Raw genomic sequence first — 18,431 nt, 5'->3', positions numbered from 1 at the left:
AAGAAAGAAAGGAACCGGCCACTAAGGAACCAGAGCATAGAAACCCTAGAGCAGGGGTAGGCAGCCTATGGCACGCGTGCCGAAGGCGGCACACAAGCTGATTTTCAGTGGCACTCACACTGCCCAGGTCCTGGCCACCGCTCTGGGGGGCTCTGCATTTTAATTTAATTTTAAGTGAAGTTTCTTAATCACTTTAAAAACCTTATTTACTTTACATACAATAGTTTAGTTATATATTCTAGACTTATAGAAAGAGATCTTCTAAAAATGTTACAATGTATTACTGGCACGCGGAACCTTAAATTAGAGTGACTAAATGAAGACTCAGCACACCACGTCTGAAAGGTTGCTGACCCCTGCCCTAGAGGGTGGTGGGCAATTTACCACCAAAGGTAAGAGGACAAGGTGGCATTCTACACTGCTAGCGCCAAATGAGGATGAGCAGGCCCCGACCACCAGACAGAACAGGACCAGGAGGAATTACTCATAGGTAGAAGTGTGCAATCATTATCAGGTTGACTGTGCATTGTGTGAAAATATACTTCCTTGTGTTTGTTCTAAACCTTCTACCTGTTAATTTCATTGGGTGATCTTGTTCTTTTGTTACGTGAAACTTCCCTATTGGTTTTATCCACACCATTCATATTCCTCCCTCTCAGTTGTCTCTTTTCGCAGCTGAACAGTCCCAGTCTCTTTAATCTATCCTCCCATGGAAGTTGGGAGAGCAAATGTAAAGAAAAATATGTGAATTATGATAGGGAACTGTTTAAGAATACATTACTAATTGCCCAAAATGCCACAACACAGAGAGAAGGCTCAACTGGTATTAAAAAACCAACCCTATAGGGGAAATAAAAGCAGCTATTAAAAAAGGAGAAATTGATAGCTATAACTATTAAAAGCTAAAATTGTGCACAATGACACAAGAAGGACAATGAAAAGTTTTCAAAGTGTATTAGGAACAAAAGGAATCCCAACACAGGTATGGTACTGATCTATTACTAGAATTACTCCTGGGGGAATTAAGCGGTACTCAACAGAAAATGCCCCCATCCCTGCAGAATTTCTTTGCTTCCTTGCAGAAAATGACATGAAAATTCTGCCTGTTTGTAGCAATACTTTGCACAGCTGTAGCAGCTTTCATGTGAAATGAGGATCTTAGTGTTCTTAGCACTATCATTGTTTACAGTGACTATTAATTATGCAAGAATATATGTCTGTAGTATTACCCAACTCTTTGTCTGTTGTTAAGCTGTTCATCTTGTCAGAATCCTAGAGCCATTGAGTCCTAGAGCGTGGTGGCTCCAAGGCAGGGACTGACTTGAGTTACTTGTCTGTATAATGCATAGCACAAGGATGCCCTGATCTTTACTAGTATAAAAACATTATTTCCAAAGTAGGTAAGTTCATGGAGGATAGATCTACCATCAATGGCTATTAGTCAAGATGAACAGGGATGCAACCCTTTGCTCTTGGTGTTCTAAGACTCCGACTGCTAGAAGCTGAGACTGGATGGATCACTTGAAAACTACCTTGTTTTGTTCATTCCATCTGAAGCGTCTGGCAGCAGCCACTGTCGGAAGACAGGATATGGGGCTAGATTCTACCAATATACCCATTCTTATGTTCTCAATTAAGGAAGCTTTGCAATATCTACATGAGGAGTGATCACTATATTCATTACACATAAGGATAAACTGAGTCAGAGACTGAGCAATTTGCCCAAAATCATATTCTGAATTGTGTAACAGTTGTTAATTGAACCAAGGATGTGTTTTTCTTCCATGTATGTGTAACACATAAAAATACTAAATGTAGATAAAGTCTTGGCTGCTTTAAAAGTATAAAAACAAGAGTAAATTTGAGGGGACTCAGGTGGTTTTTGTGATGACTTGAGCATCAAGATTTACAATTTTCCTTGCAATCTAGTAAAATTGCATCTGTTTATTTTTATGACCAGAGGCTTGAGTGAACTCTTCCCTAGAGTGAGTCAAGTCACCACAGGAGCATTGTCTTCATGGGTTGGTAGGAGTTAAATATTTACTCACTGCTTTTAAAATACAGCAGTTACTATTCACATACTACCATAGTGCCATCTGCTTCTTTAACTCTTACAGAACTTTGAAGTTCATAGGTTAGAATCCTATGACTTCAAAGGGTCTAAGTATGAATCAGAACTGTGTGCAAAGGTCAGGACTGTAACTGGGGTCTGTTTTGTGGTTTTTGTCTAGCGCTGCTGCTGCTGCTTGTGGGTAGTAGGGTAACACATCTATATGGGGTTGGTTACTGTGTAATGTTGTTGCTCCACCACAGCAGGGTTGTTAACTTTGGTTGGGTGAATTCTTGGGGACTTTATCACATGTCCATCTTTAATTAAAAATTAATCTTTAATTCCTGGAGCCTCCAGGGCAATTGGTGAGGATTGGCAACCCTACACCACAGCAACTTCACCTGAGGTGCTAAGTTCAGTGAATGGCAGGGACCTAACTGTGCTAGTTAGTTGGCATGGCTTTCTCTTTAAGGAGTGGTTTTTAAAATGAACTGTGATTAGACTGCTACTTCCTGGCCTAGGTCTCCTTAAGGCCTGTGGTAGGGAGCGTACCACAAGAAGTGGTGATGGAAGACACTGATGATGTCCACTAGGGCGGTTTCCTGCATAACAAGGGCTTTTATCTGATGCTGCATGGGTGGGGCTAGGCTAGGACAGTGGTCAGCTCAGACCTGGCTCTCCTGCTCCTGTCCAGCAGTGAGGCGCTCGCTGCGCCTTAGGTCTTGGCTGCGTGCTGAGCTAAACCAGCTGGGCCTGGAGCACAGGTATCTTGGAACGTGGCCTGCAGAGCCTGAGCCACGAGGCCAGGGGACAGACCCTGCTCCTGGGCTTCTTAACCTCTCCCCGTCTTGTGGCAGGGAGTTCCGCAGGCCCTGGGCCCCGCGCAGGCGCGCTACTGCCCAAACAGTGAGCCGCAGCCAGGCCCCGCCCCGCCCGCGGGAGCCATGGGCAGGGCGGGTGGATCATCTCCGCCCGTCCACGTCGGCTCAACGGGCGCAGAGTCACCGCCTCATGACGAGTAGCCCCGCTCCAGCCTCTCGTCCTTCCTCTGCGGCTGAAAATCCCCGCCTACTGCTTTTCCCCTCTGTGATTGGTCGATCTAACTGTCAGTCAGCTGTAGAAGACGGCACGACATGGGAGTAGCTGTTTATCTCTATTGGCTTGCTTGGCTGTCATTCACAGGAAAGGGCGGCATACGGAAGTAGCTCCCTGTCGCGTTCTGTGATTGGCTATCTCTTCCTGCGTATCACAGATGCAGGGAGGGCGTAGCCTAAGCTCCTGATATGACTGGATAATCTAGTTGTCACTCAGCTAGTAGGCTGCGCAGCAGGAAGCACCGCCTATGTCTCCGCAGAATTGGCCAACCCTGTGCGCTTCGCTTTCCGATTGGCTGGCTGGGTTGTCAGTCCCTTCAGCGGGACAGGAGGAGAGCGAGCGGGGACGTCTCTCGGTCTGGCGGAGGCGTAGTAGCAACGGCCCCGCCCCGCCCCGCGCGCCCAGTCCCGCCCGCTCCGGCCAGCCCGGGGTCGCCGCCCGCCGCCCCGCGATGAAGGTGGCCGTGGACTTCGAGGAGTGTCTGAAGGACTCGCCCCGCTTCAGGTGAGGGCGGGGCGGGGCGGGGCGGGGCGCGCGGCGGGCAGTGAGCCCGCGGAGCGCCCGTTCGGGAGCGGCCCCTGGCCCGGGGGGGGCCTGTCCCCAGCTCCGTGTTCCGGGGGGCCGGGCACGTGCCGGAGCGAGCCCGGCTGCGCTGCGCTGCGGGGGCCTGGCCTCCGTTTCCTCAGGGGGAGCCCCCGAGCCGCACCCTGCCCCTCGCCGCCGGCCCCGGCCCCGGCCCTCCCAGCCCCGCTCTGCTCGCGGCTGCTCGCTGGGCACCGCCGCTTGTCGGGCGCGTTCACAGGCGCCTCTTGCTCATCCGAGCGCTCCGCGGTTAGCGGGGCTGCCAGCACCGGCCGCCGCCGCCGCCTCCTCCCGAGGGCTCGAGACGGGCCATGGGACTGGCAAAGTGCTGTGAGAGCCTCGAAGCGAGGCGGTGCTGTAGAGCTGGGAAGGAACGTTAGGTGGCAAGAGGTTTCCTTTGTCAGCTTGTTGTACTCTCTGTAAAATCACTTCTGCAGAAATCAAGAGCTCCCTAGGAGATGGGGGCTTCCTGAGACCTTTTCTTTCTGCACCCCCTCTTAAAACACACATCTAAAGCTAAACAAGGAAATGGGCACGCAGCTCTCTCCATACGTGTGAATAACTTACGCCAAATGAAGAAGTTGCCCTGGGGAGGGGCCCTGGAGCAGAGCTTGTCTTGTGAGAACTGACAAGGAGCTTTATCGGGGGTAGCAAAGATTACTTGGAGAAACATCTCCGTTTATTTTTTTGTGCAAGTATTATTAAGATCCTGCTTGTGTACTCTGCGAACATTAAAAACACAAACCATATTTAAACAGTGACAATTTAAGTCAGAGGTTGGTTGAACAGATTATGTTTATGTGACTCATTTTCTTTGTTTATAACTGTGGGATAACTTCCTTTCTAAGATGTGAAACAAATACAGGGCAACAGAACCAAAGTCTCGTAGTTTTGAATTTTAAAAAGAAGCAGCAAATTTTAAATATGTGGAAATATATCTGCTGTGGGTGACAGTTGCAGATCTTAGTAAATAGTCAAATGAAAAATGTAGTCTGCTGATCCTGTTTTATGTAACTGTAGCAGCCTTTCAGGAAATTTGATTAAACATTGCAATAAGTTCATTTTAAAAACCAGTGGCAAGAAGTGTCCAGTTCCATCACCGTGGTTGTGAATTCTAGTTTCTGGCAGTTTTGAATAGAATACCATGGGTACTGTCTGGTTTCTGAACTACAGTACAGATGTTAGGGGTAAGCAAGAAAAAATGTACAATTAAAATGTTTGCTAGTTAATTTTCTTAGCTAAAGAAAATAAATAACTTTTAATCCCTGAGTCGAGTCTGTAGGGTTATAACATATTCCTTCCCCGAAGTGACTAATCTGAGAATTGTTCATCCATGTGATGTTAGCTAAAGTATCCTATTGGACTAGCAAGTCTGCAGTATATAAAAGGACCTGTTACCTGCTTTTCATGGGTTCATTTGTACATTGTTTCAGTCTGGCCTGTGATGAATGAGTATAGCTTGGAGACATCTAAGTGATTTGCATATTTATAAAAACACCACCCACACCCTAGTTGGCTGGTGGAGAAAGTGGCTTGCATGAAGGATTGTCAATTTTAATTTATTACTTTCTAAAAAGAAAAGCCTCTGTAGTCATTGGAATAATTAATGCTCTGTCATGTGACCTCACAAAACACTTTAGTATTTTTATAGATTGAATTAATCTAGAATATTACGTAAGTACTGTTCAAGAACTTTTGTAAATATGTCATGTATTACAAATTTTACAAATTCAAACTCCAGAAAGGAAAGTGGGACTGGAAAAGCTACAAATATTGTGAGCCGTCATGAAATTGACAAAAACGATGAAGTTTCATAGTGCTGCTTAAGAAATGATAAATTGCTGCAGAAGAAGGCAGTGTTAACAGCAGAGGAGAACCTAAAATAGAGCAAAAAGAACAGGAGTACTTGTGGCACCTTAAAGACTAACAAATTTATTTTAGCATGAGCTTTCGTGAGCTACAGCTCACTTCTTCCAATGCATAGAATGGAACACACAGACAGGAGATATTTATACCTACAGAGAACATGAAAAGGTGGAAGTATGCATAACAACAGGAAAAGTCTAATCAATTGAGATGAGCTATCATCATGCTAAAATAAATAAATTTGTTAGTCTTTAAGGTGCCACAAGTACTCCTGTTATTTTTACGGATACAGACTAACACGGCTGCTACTCTGAAACCTAAAATAGAGCAGTGGGTTAGATTAGCGGAAACTCCCTCCAGCCTCCTCAAAGCAGACCACAGATAACGGGGACTGGGAAGTGGTGCAAACAATGAAAGCTTTCTCTTCTCTTTTAAAGCCTGAAAAGGTAATAGGTTTTAAATTAGTCAGATATCTGCTAGAAAGAGTCTGATTAAAAAGGTGGAGCAACTTGTCAGGGTCTGTGGACAGCAGGCTGGTAAGAATCCCAGCTGTCTGTGGGTGGGTACTTGAGTGTCTTAGGAGGGCAGTGCTCATGGATCGTGCTGCTGCTTGTAATTGTCTGAAGTGGTGTAACAGGGTATTTTAATGCTTCTTTTTAAACACAGAGGTGACCAGATATATGAATTGGTAATTGTCATATGCAGAACATCTGCTCTAACTAGGAGCAAGTTAGAATGTGCAATTGACTAATTTACCTTTAGAGTTAGGAAATCTTTTAAAAATATCTAATGGTAACAAAAATCAGTTCTGCTAAAATCCATTGCATTTATTTTCCAGCCAGTTATCTCTCTCGCGTGCGCTCGCTCTCTCTCTCTCTCTCTCTCCTTTTAAAAAAACAAACAAACATACATTTGTTTTGCCTTATTGTTGCTGTCTAGTAAACCACAGTTTTCCTAAAAATTTTCTTGAGCATTTATAGAGGTAACACTAAATATTTGTAAAATATTATAATGTAAAACAAATATTCCTTTACAGGTAACTTTAAAAGAAAATAAAAACCAAATCTGAGTTCTTATGAGTATTCTTATCCTTTGTTTCAGAGTAGCAGCCATGTTAATCTGTATCCGCAAAAAGAACAGGAGTACCGTATTTATCGGCGTATAACACGCACAGGCGTATAACACGCACCTTCATTTTAAGGGGGAAATTTCAGGAAAAAAACTTACCGGTAAATTTCAAATAAAGCTCCGGGCCCAGCAGAGGCAGCTGACCTGAGCCTGGAGTTTGCGGCCCCGCCCCCTCCCCACGTGGCTCTGAGCGGGAAAGAGCTCAGCCCCCTCCGGAGCCATGCGGCTGCTGCGCTGTGAGCCGGGTCGGGTCGGGGCGGGGGGGGCTCGGGCCCGCGCCGCTCGGGTCTCGGGGGGTGGGGGCTCGGGCCCGCGCCGCTCGGGTCTCGGGGGGTGGGGGCTCGGGCCCGCGCCGCTCGGGTCTCGGGGGGTGGGGGCTCGGGCCGCGGGCCGGGTCTCGGGGGGTGGGGGCTTGGGCCGCGCCGCTCGGGTCTCGGGGGGTGGGGGCTCGGGCCGCGGGCCGGGTCTCGGGGGGTGGGGGCTCGGGCCCGCGCCGCTCGGGTCTCGGGGGGTGGGGGCTCGGGCCGCGGGCCGGGTCTCGGGGGGGGGGGGCTTGGGCCGCGCCGCTCGGGTCTCGGGGGGTGGGGGCTCGGGCCGCGGGCCGCGTCTCGCGGGGGCGGGGCTAGGGCCGCGCCGCTCGGGTCTCGGGGGGTGGGGGCTCGGGCCGCGCCACTCGGGTCTCGGGGGGTGGGGGCTCGGGCCGCGGGCCGGGTCTCGGGGGGTGGGGGCTCGGGCCGCGGGCCGGGTCTCGGGGGGTGGGGGCTCGGGCCCGCGCCGCTCGGGTCTCGGGGGGTGGGGGCTCGGGCCGCGGGCCGGGTCTCGGGGGGTGGGGGCTTGGGCCACGCCGCTGGGGGGGACGGGGGCTAGGGCCGCGCTGCTCGGGAGCCTAGAGCCGGCCCTGGGTACATGGTTATATCGGCGTATAACACGCACACATCATTTGCCCCCTATTTTCAGGGGAAAAAAGTGCGTGTTATACGCCGATAAATACGGTACTTGTGGCACCTTAAAGACTAACAAATTTATTTTAGCATGAGCTTTCGTGAGCTGCAGCTCACTTCTTCGGATGCATAGAATGGAACACACAGACAGGAGATATTTATACCTACAGAGAACATGAAAAGGTGGAAGTATGCATACCAACAGGAAGAGTCTAATCAATTGAGCAAAAAGAACAGGAGTACTTGTGGCACCTTAAAGACTAACAAATTTATTTTAGCATGAGCTTTCGTGAGCTGCAGCTCACTTCTTCGGATGCATCCAAAGAAGTGAGCTGCAGCTCACGAAAGCTCATGCTAAAATAAATTTGTTAGTCTTTAAGGTGCCACAAGTACTCCTGTTCTTTTTGCGGATACAGACTAACACGGCTGCTACTCTGAAACCTAATCAATTGAGATGAGCTGTCATCAGCAGGAGGAAAAAAAAACTTTTGAAGTGATAATTGAGATGACCCATAGAAGGTGTGAGGAGAACTTAACATAGGGAAATAGATTCAATTAGTGTAATAAACCAACCATTCCCAGTCTCTGTTTAAACCTAAGTTAATTGTATCTAATTTGCATATTAATTTGAGATCAGCAGACTCTCTTTGGAGTCTGTTTTTGAAGTTTTTTTTGTTGCAAAATTGCCACCTTCAAGTCTGTCACTGAGTGGTTAGAGAGGCTGAAGTGTTCTCCCACTGGTTTTTGAATGTTATGATTCCTGATGTCAGATTTGTGTCCATTTATTCTTTTGCGTAGAGACTGCCCGGTTTGGCCAACGTACATGGCAGAGGGACATTGCTGGCACATGATGGCATATATCACGTTGGTAGATGTGCAGGTGAACGAGCCCCTGATGGCATGGCTGATGTGATTAGGTCCTATGATGGTGTCACTTGTTGTGTTGCAACAAAGCCTGATGCCAGCTCTGTCCACATATCTATTCAAGTGACACCGTGTGCCAGCAATGCCCCTCTGCCATGTACATTGGCCAAACTGGAGAGTCAATCCCAAAATAGTTCCCTATTTCCTGAAAACACCTGACTAAATGATGATGGTGATTTGCAGTTCACAGCATGAAAAGTGTGACGTTTCCAAAGCACTTAGAAAAGGTGAGTAAATATTATTATTCCCATTTTACAGGTGAGATGACTAGGGTGCAGAGAGAAAATATAACTTGACCAGAATCATATGATCACTGGCAGTTAGGAACAGAACCCATACTGTCTCATTCCCAGCTGTGCTAACTGCAAGTCCTTGCAAGTCCATGGACTCTGTCTACCAGCATAATGGAGTGAGGAAATTCCAGAGTTGAGGGCTTTCCATTGATGATGCCTGGCTTCCAGTTCCCTAGTGTTCAGATTCAGGGACTGTGACCTAAAGTGACACACCCTAACTTCATCTGTCATGATATCACATAGGTTGTGAGACAGTGTTTCCAGTAGTGAAGAACAAACCACACTGAGCTTTATAATTCAAAATAAACTGCCTGAATGGCCACAAGCAGCAAGGAGGGAGCCAGTACAGTCTTGAAAAACTGGTCTTGTGCTGTTTGTGGTTCTCCATTGAATACTGGCCCAAGTTCAAGATCCTGATTCTAATCTTCAAACCTCTCCATGGGCTGGGATCAAGCTGTCTGAGGCACCACCCAACTGTCTGTAACCAACCTTCCATGACAAGTGCATTTCTCAGGAGCAGCATAGCTGTCTACAACAAGAATAAGACTGATGAGAGCTGGAGCCAGAGTGTGTTTAGTGATTGATTCTACAATTGTATAGCTCCCTTGAACATATCAGGATGTTTACGTATCTGTCTTCAGACTCCTTTTATACCATCCTTGCTTTTCCTGAGCAATTAAATAAACCCCAGTAACTCCAATTATCCCTCGCTATCATGGAACAAGAAGAGAGAATGAACACTGCTCCTCCATTGTATTGGAACCATTAAAGTTTGTGCGTGCTTTGTTGAGTAAGTGTTACTTTGTCTCATACCTTCTCTTTTTGTCTCTTAATGACACTTGCTTGATGTCATGTTAAGTCCAGAGGCTTCCTTCAGTAGCATTTACAGTAATTTACTGTGTCATAATTGTTTTGGTGCTCATGCAGTTTTCATTTTGCTTGGTTCATAGGCAACATCTAATTTAATCAGTTGCAGAATGCTGTTTGAACTTTGCACTTCAACAGTGCAAACGATTTGTGCAAACGATTTACTGGCTTTCAGGTTCCAAGCTCTGTGGGAAAGGAACTACATCTTTGTGTGTGTTACTACAGTGGCCAGCACAAAGGGGCCTTGATTCTGATTGAGGTCTCTGGTGTTACCACAGTACAAATGATGATACATTTTAATAATGTTCTCTCTTGCTTTATCTCTGTTTTCAGTATTTTAAATTTGTTTCAAAAGCTACACTTACCTTTAAATCTGTCATTTTCTATTTGTGGTGCTAAAGGGCTGAACCATAGACCCTGTGTTTTAGTACACAGAAACATGAACGGGAGAGAGACATCTATCTGTCCTCATGGTCTTGAGGGACTTAGGCCTTGTCTTCACTGCCCAGTTTTGTCGACAAAAGTCAACTTTCATCAACTGAACAGTGGAGGTGTATGCGCTGTAATGCTCCTTGTGCTGGCAAAACTCGTCTTGCTTTGTGGACAAAATTAAAATACCTCAATGGAGAGGCATAGGACTTTGCTGCAAAAAGTTATATTGACATGTGTCAGTGACACTTCTGATAAGTGTATCAGAGTTTGATGTGGTTTGCTTGCTTTTAGGGAGCTTGACTCACTTTGCTTGCAAGCAGCGGAAGATTAATGTAGTTATCGTGATCACTGTTTACTGTAGTCTTCTGTGATGTGATTAAAATTAAGCAGTGTTCTCTATTCCAGTGTAGACACAGGGAATAATTAGCCCTATTTTATGGGCTTGATATAAGACATGATACAATGTAAGTTCTTGTGCTGTGCTCCATCAGGAACTATGAATTTTCTCAAATCCTCTCTTGAAAAGATGGAAATAATACTTACAGCTTTTTTTGTTGCGGCATAATATTTTGGTGATGGTGACTTGATTAGTCCTGCTACCATATTAAAAACTAGTGGTTCTGTTAATTATAATGTTGTTGTTTGAGAAATATAAACACATGATTAAATATCTTTTTCTGTCCTCTAAATTTAGCTTGCATTTATTTTTGTCTTAATTGGAGCATGAAATGGTCAATTACCCTTTTGAGATTGCAGTACTAGATTATTGCACTTCTTTTTTAACAGGCTTGCTTGAAAACACCGTGCATAAAAGGGATAGTTTTGCCTGTGAGACTATATCTTTTATATCGTTTATCTTATGTGAGTCACCAGTACAAAAGTTTGAAAACCACTGAGCTATGTGAATCTTCACTAGACACGCTAAATTGATCCCTGTTGCAGCAGTGTCAATCTCCCCGTAATGAAGACCAGCCCTGAGTGTCTGAATTAAGCTAGAAAAATGTGTGACTATACTTGATACCTTGAAAGTTCAAGGCTTAGCACTGAGACATTTTCTGGCCAGTGTTGTGCAGGTCAGACTAGATCGGGGTAGGCAACCTATGGCACACGTGCCAATGGTGGGACGCGAGCTGATTTTTCAGTGGCACTCATGCTGCCCGGGTCATGGCCACTGGTCTGTGGGGCTCTGCATTTTAATTTAATTGAAGCTTCTTAAACATTTTAAAAACCTTATTTACTTTACATACAACAATAGTTTAGTTGTATATTATAGACTTATAGAAAGAGACCTTCTAAAAATGTTAATGTATTACTGGCACGCGAAACCTTAAATTACAGTGAATAAATGAAGACTCATCACACCACTTCTGAAAGGTTGCCGACCCCTGGACAAGATAAAAGTAGTCCCTCTGGCCTTGGAATCTATAAGAATAATTTTGTCAAAGTACAGTTTCTTGTACATCACTGAAAAAGTTTCCCTTGAGTGAGTTACCAATTCTCTATAAACAAGTTATTCAAGGATGCAGTTAATTTTTCCTTTTAGCCTATTATAAGATTATTTGACACAATACTTTACTCAACTTTTAAACTGTGTACAATTGTTGTGTTTAGCCTTAATAGGATAAAACCTGCATCACTTGTTATCTACTTATTTTGAGTTCTTAAGTAGTAAGTATCAGGAAATCCAGTTCTGCACAGCAGAAAGTAATTAATTATGAAGAAAATGGAATGAATATATTCATTCCAACCTTTATTTAACTTCTGAAAGTGGTACTGCTCCATACAAATAAATGTGCAAATCCTCTCTCTTTTCAGACTGAGAGAAATTCTACATACTCTTGACAGGCTGCTACTCTGGTCTTAGAGATATCTAGAAATGGATAAACTGAAAGTTATCAAGGTCTGCTTATATTGTCCATAAGTTACTTTAAAAGGGACTGTCAGGATTTTTTTATAGTGGAAGGCTGACCTACCATGAGAATATTTGTCAAGAGGAGGCCTTGAATTCAATAAAGTAATTTTTGCACTCAGTATTCTTGCAATCAATTATTGCTTTATTTGAAAAATTTAAAAATAGTTAATGTTCAACTAGCATCAGACTGAATTAAGAAAAAATGGTTCATGTGCACTGTTCTGATATACTGCAAATATTTGATTTCTTGATGTCGGTATAAAGTACTAATCTTCTTACATCTAGTGAAGATTTTTATATTGGCATACCTTTTTTGTGTACTCGTCAAATTGACTAAAGCCATCTGATAGAACAGAGGTGGGCAAACTACAGCCCACAGCCCGCGGCCCACATCCAGCCCATAGTACCCTCCTGCCTGGCCCCTGAGCTCCTGGCCTGGGAGGCTTGCCCCCGCTGTTCCCCCCCCCCCACAGTCTCAGCTCGCTCCGTCACTGGCGCAATGCTTTGGGTGGCAGGGCTGCAAGCTTCTGGGGCAGCACAGCTGCAGAGCCTGGCCTGACCCGGTGCTCTGTGCTGCGCAGTGGCGATGGCGTGGCTGGCTGCAGCTGGGTGGTGCAACTGTAGTGCTGTCAGCCACCGGTGAACCAGGCAGCATGGTAAGGGGGCAGGAAGCGGGGGAGGGGTGGAGGTGGGGAACAGCATTGTATGGTCCCAGGGGTGGCAGTCAGGAAGGAGAGGGGGGTGGATGGGGCAGTCAGGGGACAGGGAGAAGGGATGGTTGGCTGGGACAGGGGTCCCAGGGGGGGCAGTCAGGAATGAGGGGGGATTGGATGGGCCTGCAGTGGGCAATCGGGCAGGGGTTCCCAGGGCAGTCAGGGGATAGGGAGAAAGGGTGGTTGGATGGGGCAGGAGTCTGGGGGGTGGGAGGGAGGGCGGATGGGGGGGCCGAGCCAGGCCATGACCCCCTCCCCTAACTGGACTTCCATACGATTTCTGAAACCCGATGCAGCCCTCAGGCCAAAAAGTTTGCCTGCCCCTGTGATAGAAGAATAAACTTGTTTTCGAAAAAGCATTTACTACAAACCAGTCTTTTCAGGTGCTACAATGATGAGCCTATTGAAAGAGTTACTGACCTGGGGTAGGGAGGAAGGGAAAACACTCATCATGGGTTCATCTCATGCCTGCTAGCCAGGCTGCTTGTAAGCTTACTGACATGGCACAACTTTTCCTGAGGCTTAGGGCTTGTGTACGCTACCCACTGAATCGGCGGGCAGCGATCGATCCAGCGGGGATTGATTTATCGTGTCTAGTATAGATGCAATAAATCGACCGCTGAACGCTCTCCCGTCGATTCTGGTACTCCACCAGAACAAGGAGTGCAAGTGTAGTCGATGGGAAAGTGTCAGCTGTCAACTTACAGCAGTGAAGACACCGCGGTAAGTAGATCTAAGTCGTCGACTTCAGCTACGCTATTCACATAGCTGAAGTTGCATATCTTGGATCGAACCCGCACAGTAATGTAGACAAGCCCTCAGTTGTCTTAGCCATTGTGACACTGATGCTGGGACTCCTCCTTTTAGGAACTCAGAACAATATATGGTAAAAAGGCATTCTCTCTGTCTGTTTCTAGTCTTACTTAAATAGGAAGCCAGTTTTAATAGTAGGCATTTTATTTCTCTTAAGATCGGTACATGGTTTTTTTTAAAGATGTTAATAGGCAGTTCACAGTTCTATGGCTAGCTGGGAATCTTGAGTCAAATCCCTGTGCCAAATGACAAAATAAGATCAGACCTGCAAATCAACTTAACACCACTCTTTCTCGTCTGCTTTTTCTTCTCAAGGTTTATAAAGTGCCTTAGCAGTGCTGTTACAAATATCTTCAAGTAGAGGATTTTTCTATCAAGTGAAATACAAAACAGTGATCAGGTTGTCTGATTTAAAAACAGAATAATGGCCACACTGGGTCAGACCAATGGTCCATCTAGCCCAGTGTCCTCTGACAGTGGCCAATACTAGAGCTTTAAGGGAAGTGTACAGAACAGGGAAATTAGAGCGATCTGCAGTCTTTCCCTTTTGACTTCTGGCAGTCAGAAGGTTTAAGGTGTCCTGAGCATGGGGTTGCATTCCTGACCATCTTGGTTAATAGCAGATGATGGACCTATCCTCCATGAAGTTACTTAGTTTTGAATACCAAGATTTGATCTTGAAATTCCTCAATCTCTGAAATTTACCATCGGCCATTTTTTATTTTAGAATGAATATAATACAGTCGAACCCATTTATCTCGACCTCGGTTAACTTGCCAACCCTATTAAGTCGACGTTTTAGTAGTGGAACCGCCAAACTCCCTCTTTGTCTTATCGGTTTCTCATCGGTTATGTCGATTCTTTAATCTCGCCGAACCCTAATATCTCGAGCACAGAAGAGCTTTTGCCACTAACCGAGGTCGAGATAAATGGGTTCGACTGTAACTCCGGCGGCGGCCCTGCCCGGCTCCTGCCGCATCCCTCCCCGGCCACACGACTCCTGCCCTAGCCCCGGCTCCCCAGCCCCGCGTACCCGCCCGCCCGGCCCCGCTTCCCCGGTCCCCGCTTCGCCGCCCGTCCGTCCGCCTGGCCCCGCTTCGCCGCCCGTCCGTCCGCCTGGCCCCGCTTCGCCGCCCGTCCGTCCGCCTGGCCCCGCTTCGCCGCCCGTCCGTCCGCCTGGCCCCGCTTCGCCGCCCGTCCGCCCGGCCCCGCTTCGCCCGGTCCCCGCCCGCCCGGCCCGCATACCCGGTCCCCGCTTCGCCGCCCGCCCGGCCCCGCTTACCCGGTCCCGCCCGGCCCGCTTACCCGGTCCCCGCCCGTCCGCCCGGCCCCGCATACCCGGTCCCCGATTCGCAGCCCGCCCGTCCGCCCGGCCCGCTTCGCCGGTCCCGCTTCGCCGCCCGCCCGGCCCCGCATACCCGGTCCCCGCATCGCCGCCCGCCCGGCCCGCATACCCGGTCCCCGCTTCGCCTGCCGCCCGCCCGCCCGGCCCCGCTTACCGGTCCCCGCTTCGCCTGCCGCCCGGCCCCGCTTACCCGGTCCCGCTTCGCCTGCCGCTCGGCCCCGCTTACCCGGTCCCCGCCCCTCCGCCCGGCCCCGCATACCCGGTCCCCTCCTCGCCGTCCGCCCGTCCGCCCGGCCCCGCTTCGCCGGTCCCCGCTCCGCCGCCCGCCCGGCCCCGCATACCCGGTCCCCGCCCGCCCGCCCAGCCCCGCATACCCGCTTCGCCGCCCGCCCGTCCGTCCGGCCCCGCTTCGCCGCCCGCCCGTCCGTCCGGCCCCGCTTCGCCGCCCGCCCGGCCCCCGCTTCGCCGGGCCCCGCTTCGCCTGCTGCCCGCCCGGCCCCGCTTCGCCGGTCCCCGCTTCGCCTGCCGCCCGCATACCCGGTCCCCGCTTCGCCTGCCGCCCGCCCGCCCGGCCCCGCTTACCCGGTCCCCGCTTCGCCTGCCGCCCGCCCGCCCGGCCCCGCTTACCCGGTCCCCGCTTCGCCTGCCGCCCGGCCCCGCTTACCGGGTCCCGCTTCTTTGGCTGCCCGGCTCCGGGTCCCCGTCCACGGCCGCCCGGCCCCGCTTCCCCGTCCCGCTTCGCTGGATCCAGCCACGTGCAGGTAAGGGGGCAGGGAGGGGGTGTTGGAGAGAGGGCAGGGGAGTTCAGGGGTGGGGGGGTGGATAGGGGTTTATCTCGATCATCGGTTATCTCGACTATTTTTAGCAAACCCCTAGGCCGGCGACATAACAGGGTTCAACTGTACTAAGAGAAACTTGAGATCATCTGTCTAAGTTTAAAAAAACAGGCTTTCTCCTGGAGACTTCCTGATTTCCATCTTTGCTTGAGACAGATGTTAATTTAAGCTAGACACAGATGCACATCAGTGGCAAATAGACATTACTATACCATCTGAAATAGAACTTCAGATTAAAATAATTTTTTCAGTGGTTTAGTTACTGTAACTATCTTAAACAATGAGATGTAAAAATTTGCCCAAAACCATAGACCAAGTAATAGTGAAATTTTGTGTTTTAATGTTCAGAAACCCTATGTTAAAATCATAAAAATGTAAGACTGGATGGGACCTTGATAGATCGTCTACTTCAGTCCCCTGCACTGAGGCAGGACTAAGTATTATCTAGACCATCCCTGACAGGTGTTTGTCTAACATGTTCTTTTAAAACGTCTAATGATGGAGATTTCATGACCTCTCTAGATAATTTATTCCATTACTTAACTCCCCTTACAATTGGGAAGCTTTTTCCTAATGTCTTACCTAAATCTATCTTGCTGCAATTTAAGAACATTACTACTTGTCTTTATAACAGCTTTTCATGTACTTGAAGACTTATGTCCATCATGCTTCTCTTCTCCAGACTAAACATCCCCAGTTTTTTTTTTTCCAGCCTTTTTCTGTAGGTCATGATTTCTAGACCTTTCATCATTTTGGTTGCTCTCCTTTAGACTTTCTCCAATTTGTCCACATCTTTCCCAAAGTGTGGTGCTCAGAACTGGCCCAGTACTCCAGTTGTGGCCTTATCAGTGCTCAATAAGTAGAGTGAAAGAATTACTTCTCGTGTCTTTGCTTACAGCATTCCTGCTAATATATTGCAGAATTATGTTTGTTTTTTTGCAGCAGTGTTACATTATTGACTCATACTTAGTTTATGAGCCACTATAACCACCGGATTCTTTTCTACAGTGCTTCTTCCTAGGCAGTCATTTTCCATGTTGTATGTGTGCAATTGATTATTCCTTAAATGTAGCACTTTGCATTTTTCCTTACTGAATGTCATCCTGTGTGATATAGCAAGGCCAGAGGACAGCAGGAGAGTGATAGATGGGATATATGTAAGCCCCAGGATGATGAGCCTTATTCCCTTTAGAGGGAAGAGAGGCTGTTACAGACTAGTTAGAGCACCTGAAGCCAGTCACCTGATAACCCCCCTGTAGATGAGCAGACTCACCCCTGTGGCGCCTCCTGCTGGTTATCTGGGGAATTAGCTCAATCCAGCCCGGAGCGCCCTCTGCAGGCCAGTGATCCGCCTGTCCTCTGGCCCTGAGTCCTTCCCTGGACCCCGGTGCCTCTTTTAACTGGGTCTCCCCCTCCCAGGGGAACCCCCTCCCCACTTTGCCTCAGTCTCCATCTCGCCCCTGTTCACTGGGGCAGACTGCAGTATCAGCCACTCATCATCGGCAAAGGGGTTTGGACCTGCTGCCTTTGCCTACCCCTGGGCTGCCCCCTGCAACCCCCAGTACCTCTTGGCCTTATGCTAGGCCACAGCCTGGGGCTCCCCAGCTCCTCTGCCTTTCCCCAGCCCTGCTTCACCCAGGTACCCTGTGTCTAGCTCCCTGCAGCCAGGCCCTTCTTCCTCTACAGCCAGAGGGAGACTGTCTGGGCTTCTGGCTCACAGCCTCTTTATAGGGCCAGTTGGGCTCTGATTGGGGCGTGGCCCAGCTGTGGCCGCTTCCCCAATCAGCCCAGCTTTTAGAGCTGCAGCTTTTAAGCCCTTCTTGCCCAGCCCTCTCCTGGGCTATTTTAAGCCCCAAAGGGCAAGAGCGCGTAACCACCCCACTACACCCCCCCCTCCCCCCCCGCTTCAATCAGACAGTTGGAGGAGTTGAAGCAGAGTGGTTTGGTGTTGGAGCGAAGAACAGTTTGGAGGAGAGCAGTTTGGAGAAGTGCTGTGGCCAGAAGACCAAGACTCTAGGTAAAGGGAAACCCGGCTTGTGCAGAGCAGAGAGACTCTACAGACACAAGGAGTTGGGAGAAACTTGGCCCAAGCGGAGAGAGGGCAGGAAGCCCCACAAGCTGAAGGGCCGGAGAGGGAAGTAGCCCAGGGGAAGGAATCGCTAGTTCAAGTAGTTCACTGCTATCCCTAGGGCCCCTGGGCTGGGACCCAGAGAAGAGGGCAGGCCCGGGTCCCTCCCTCTCCACTCCCCTTTTCTGGGACACTAGTGGGACAGTTGATACCCCAGTTCAGAGGTGAGAAACGGCACCCTGAACCCCCACAAGAGGAGAAAGTGCAGGACCCATCATAATAGTGCCGGCAATTTGCCACTCTTGTTTATTTTAAACCACTTCTCCTGTTTGTCAGGATTGTTTTTAATTCTAATCCTGTCCTCCAAAGCTCTTGCAACTCCTCCCAGCTTGATATTGTCCACAGACTTTGAAAATGTATTTTTTATGCCATTATCTAAATCTTTTATGGAGCTGTTGAGTAGAACCAGACTCAAGACAGAACTCCGTGGGACCTGACCTGACCTGGAGCCCCCTCCCCTCCACCCCGCGCATTTGGGCCAGGCTGTTGGTGCTGAGGCGGTGGGG

The 18,431-nt window shown here is 48.5% G+C and overlaps 1 protein-coding gene across 1 annotated transcript in view; it reads left to right on the top strand.

Annotated features, from left to right (window-relative positions):
* The first annotated feature begins 3,455 nt into the window (after nt 1-3,455).
* The window catches only part of ACAP2 (ArfGAP with coiled-coil, ankyrin repeat and PH domains 2), a 122,189-nt gene continuing 107,213 nt past the window's right edge, over nt 3,456-18,431 (top strand). The window contains exon 1 of the mRNA XM_045030060.1: nt 3,456-3,649. Coding sequence (XP_044885995.1) covers nt 3,597-3,649 — 53 coding nt within the window. The 5' untranslated portion in view covers nt 3,456-3,596. The remainder of the gene's footprint in view (nt 3,650-18,431) is intronic.

The sequence above is a fragment of the Mauremys mutica genome, chromosome 9 (assembly GCF_020497125.1).
Source record: "Mauremys mutica isolate MM-2020 ecotype Southern chromosome 9, ASM2049712v1, whole genome shotgun sequence".
NCBI lineage: Eukaryota > Metazoa > Chordata > Testudines > Geoemydidae > Mauremys > Mauremys mutica.
The sequence above is the reverse complement of the archived record's forward strand: the minus strand, read 5'-3'. Positions and strand labels throughout refer to the sequence as shown.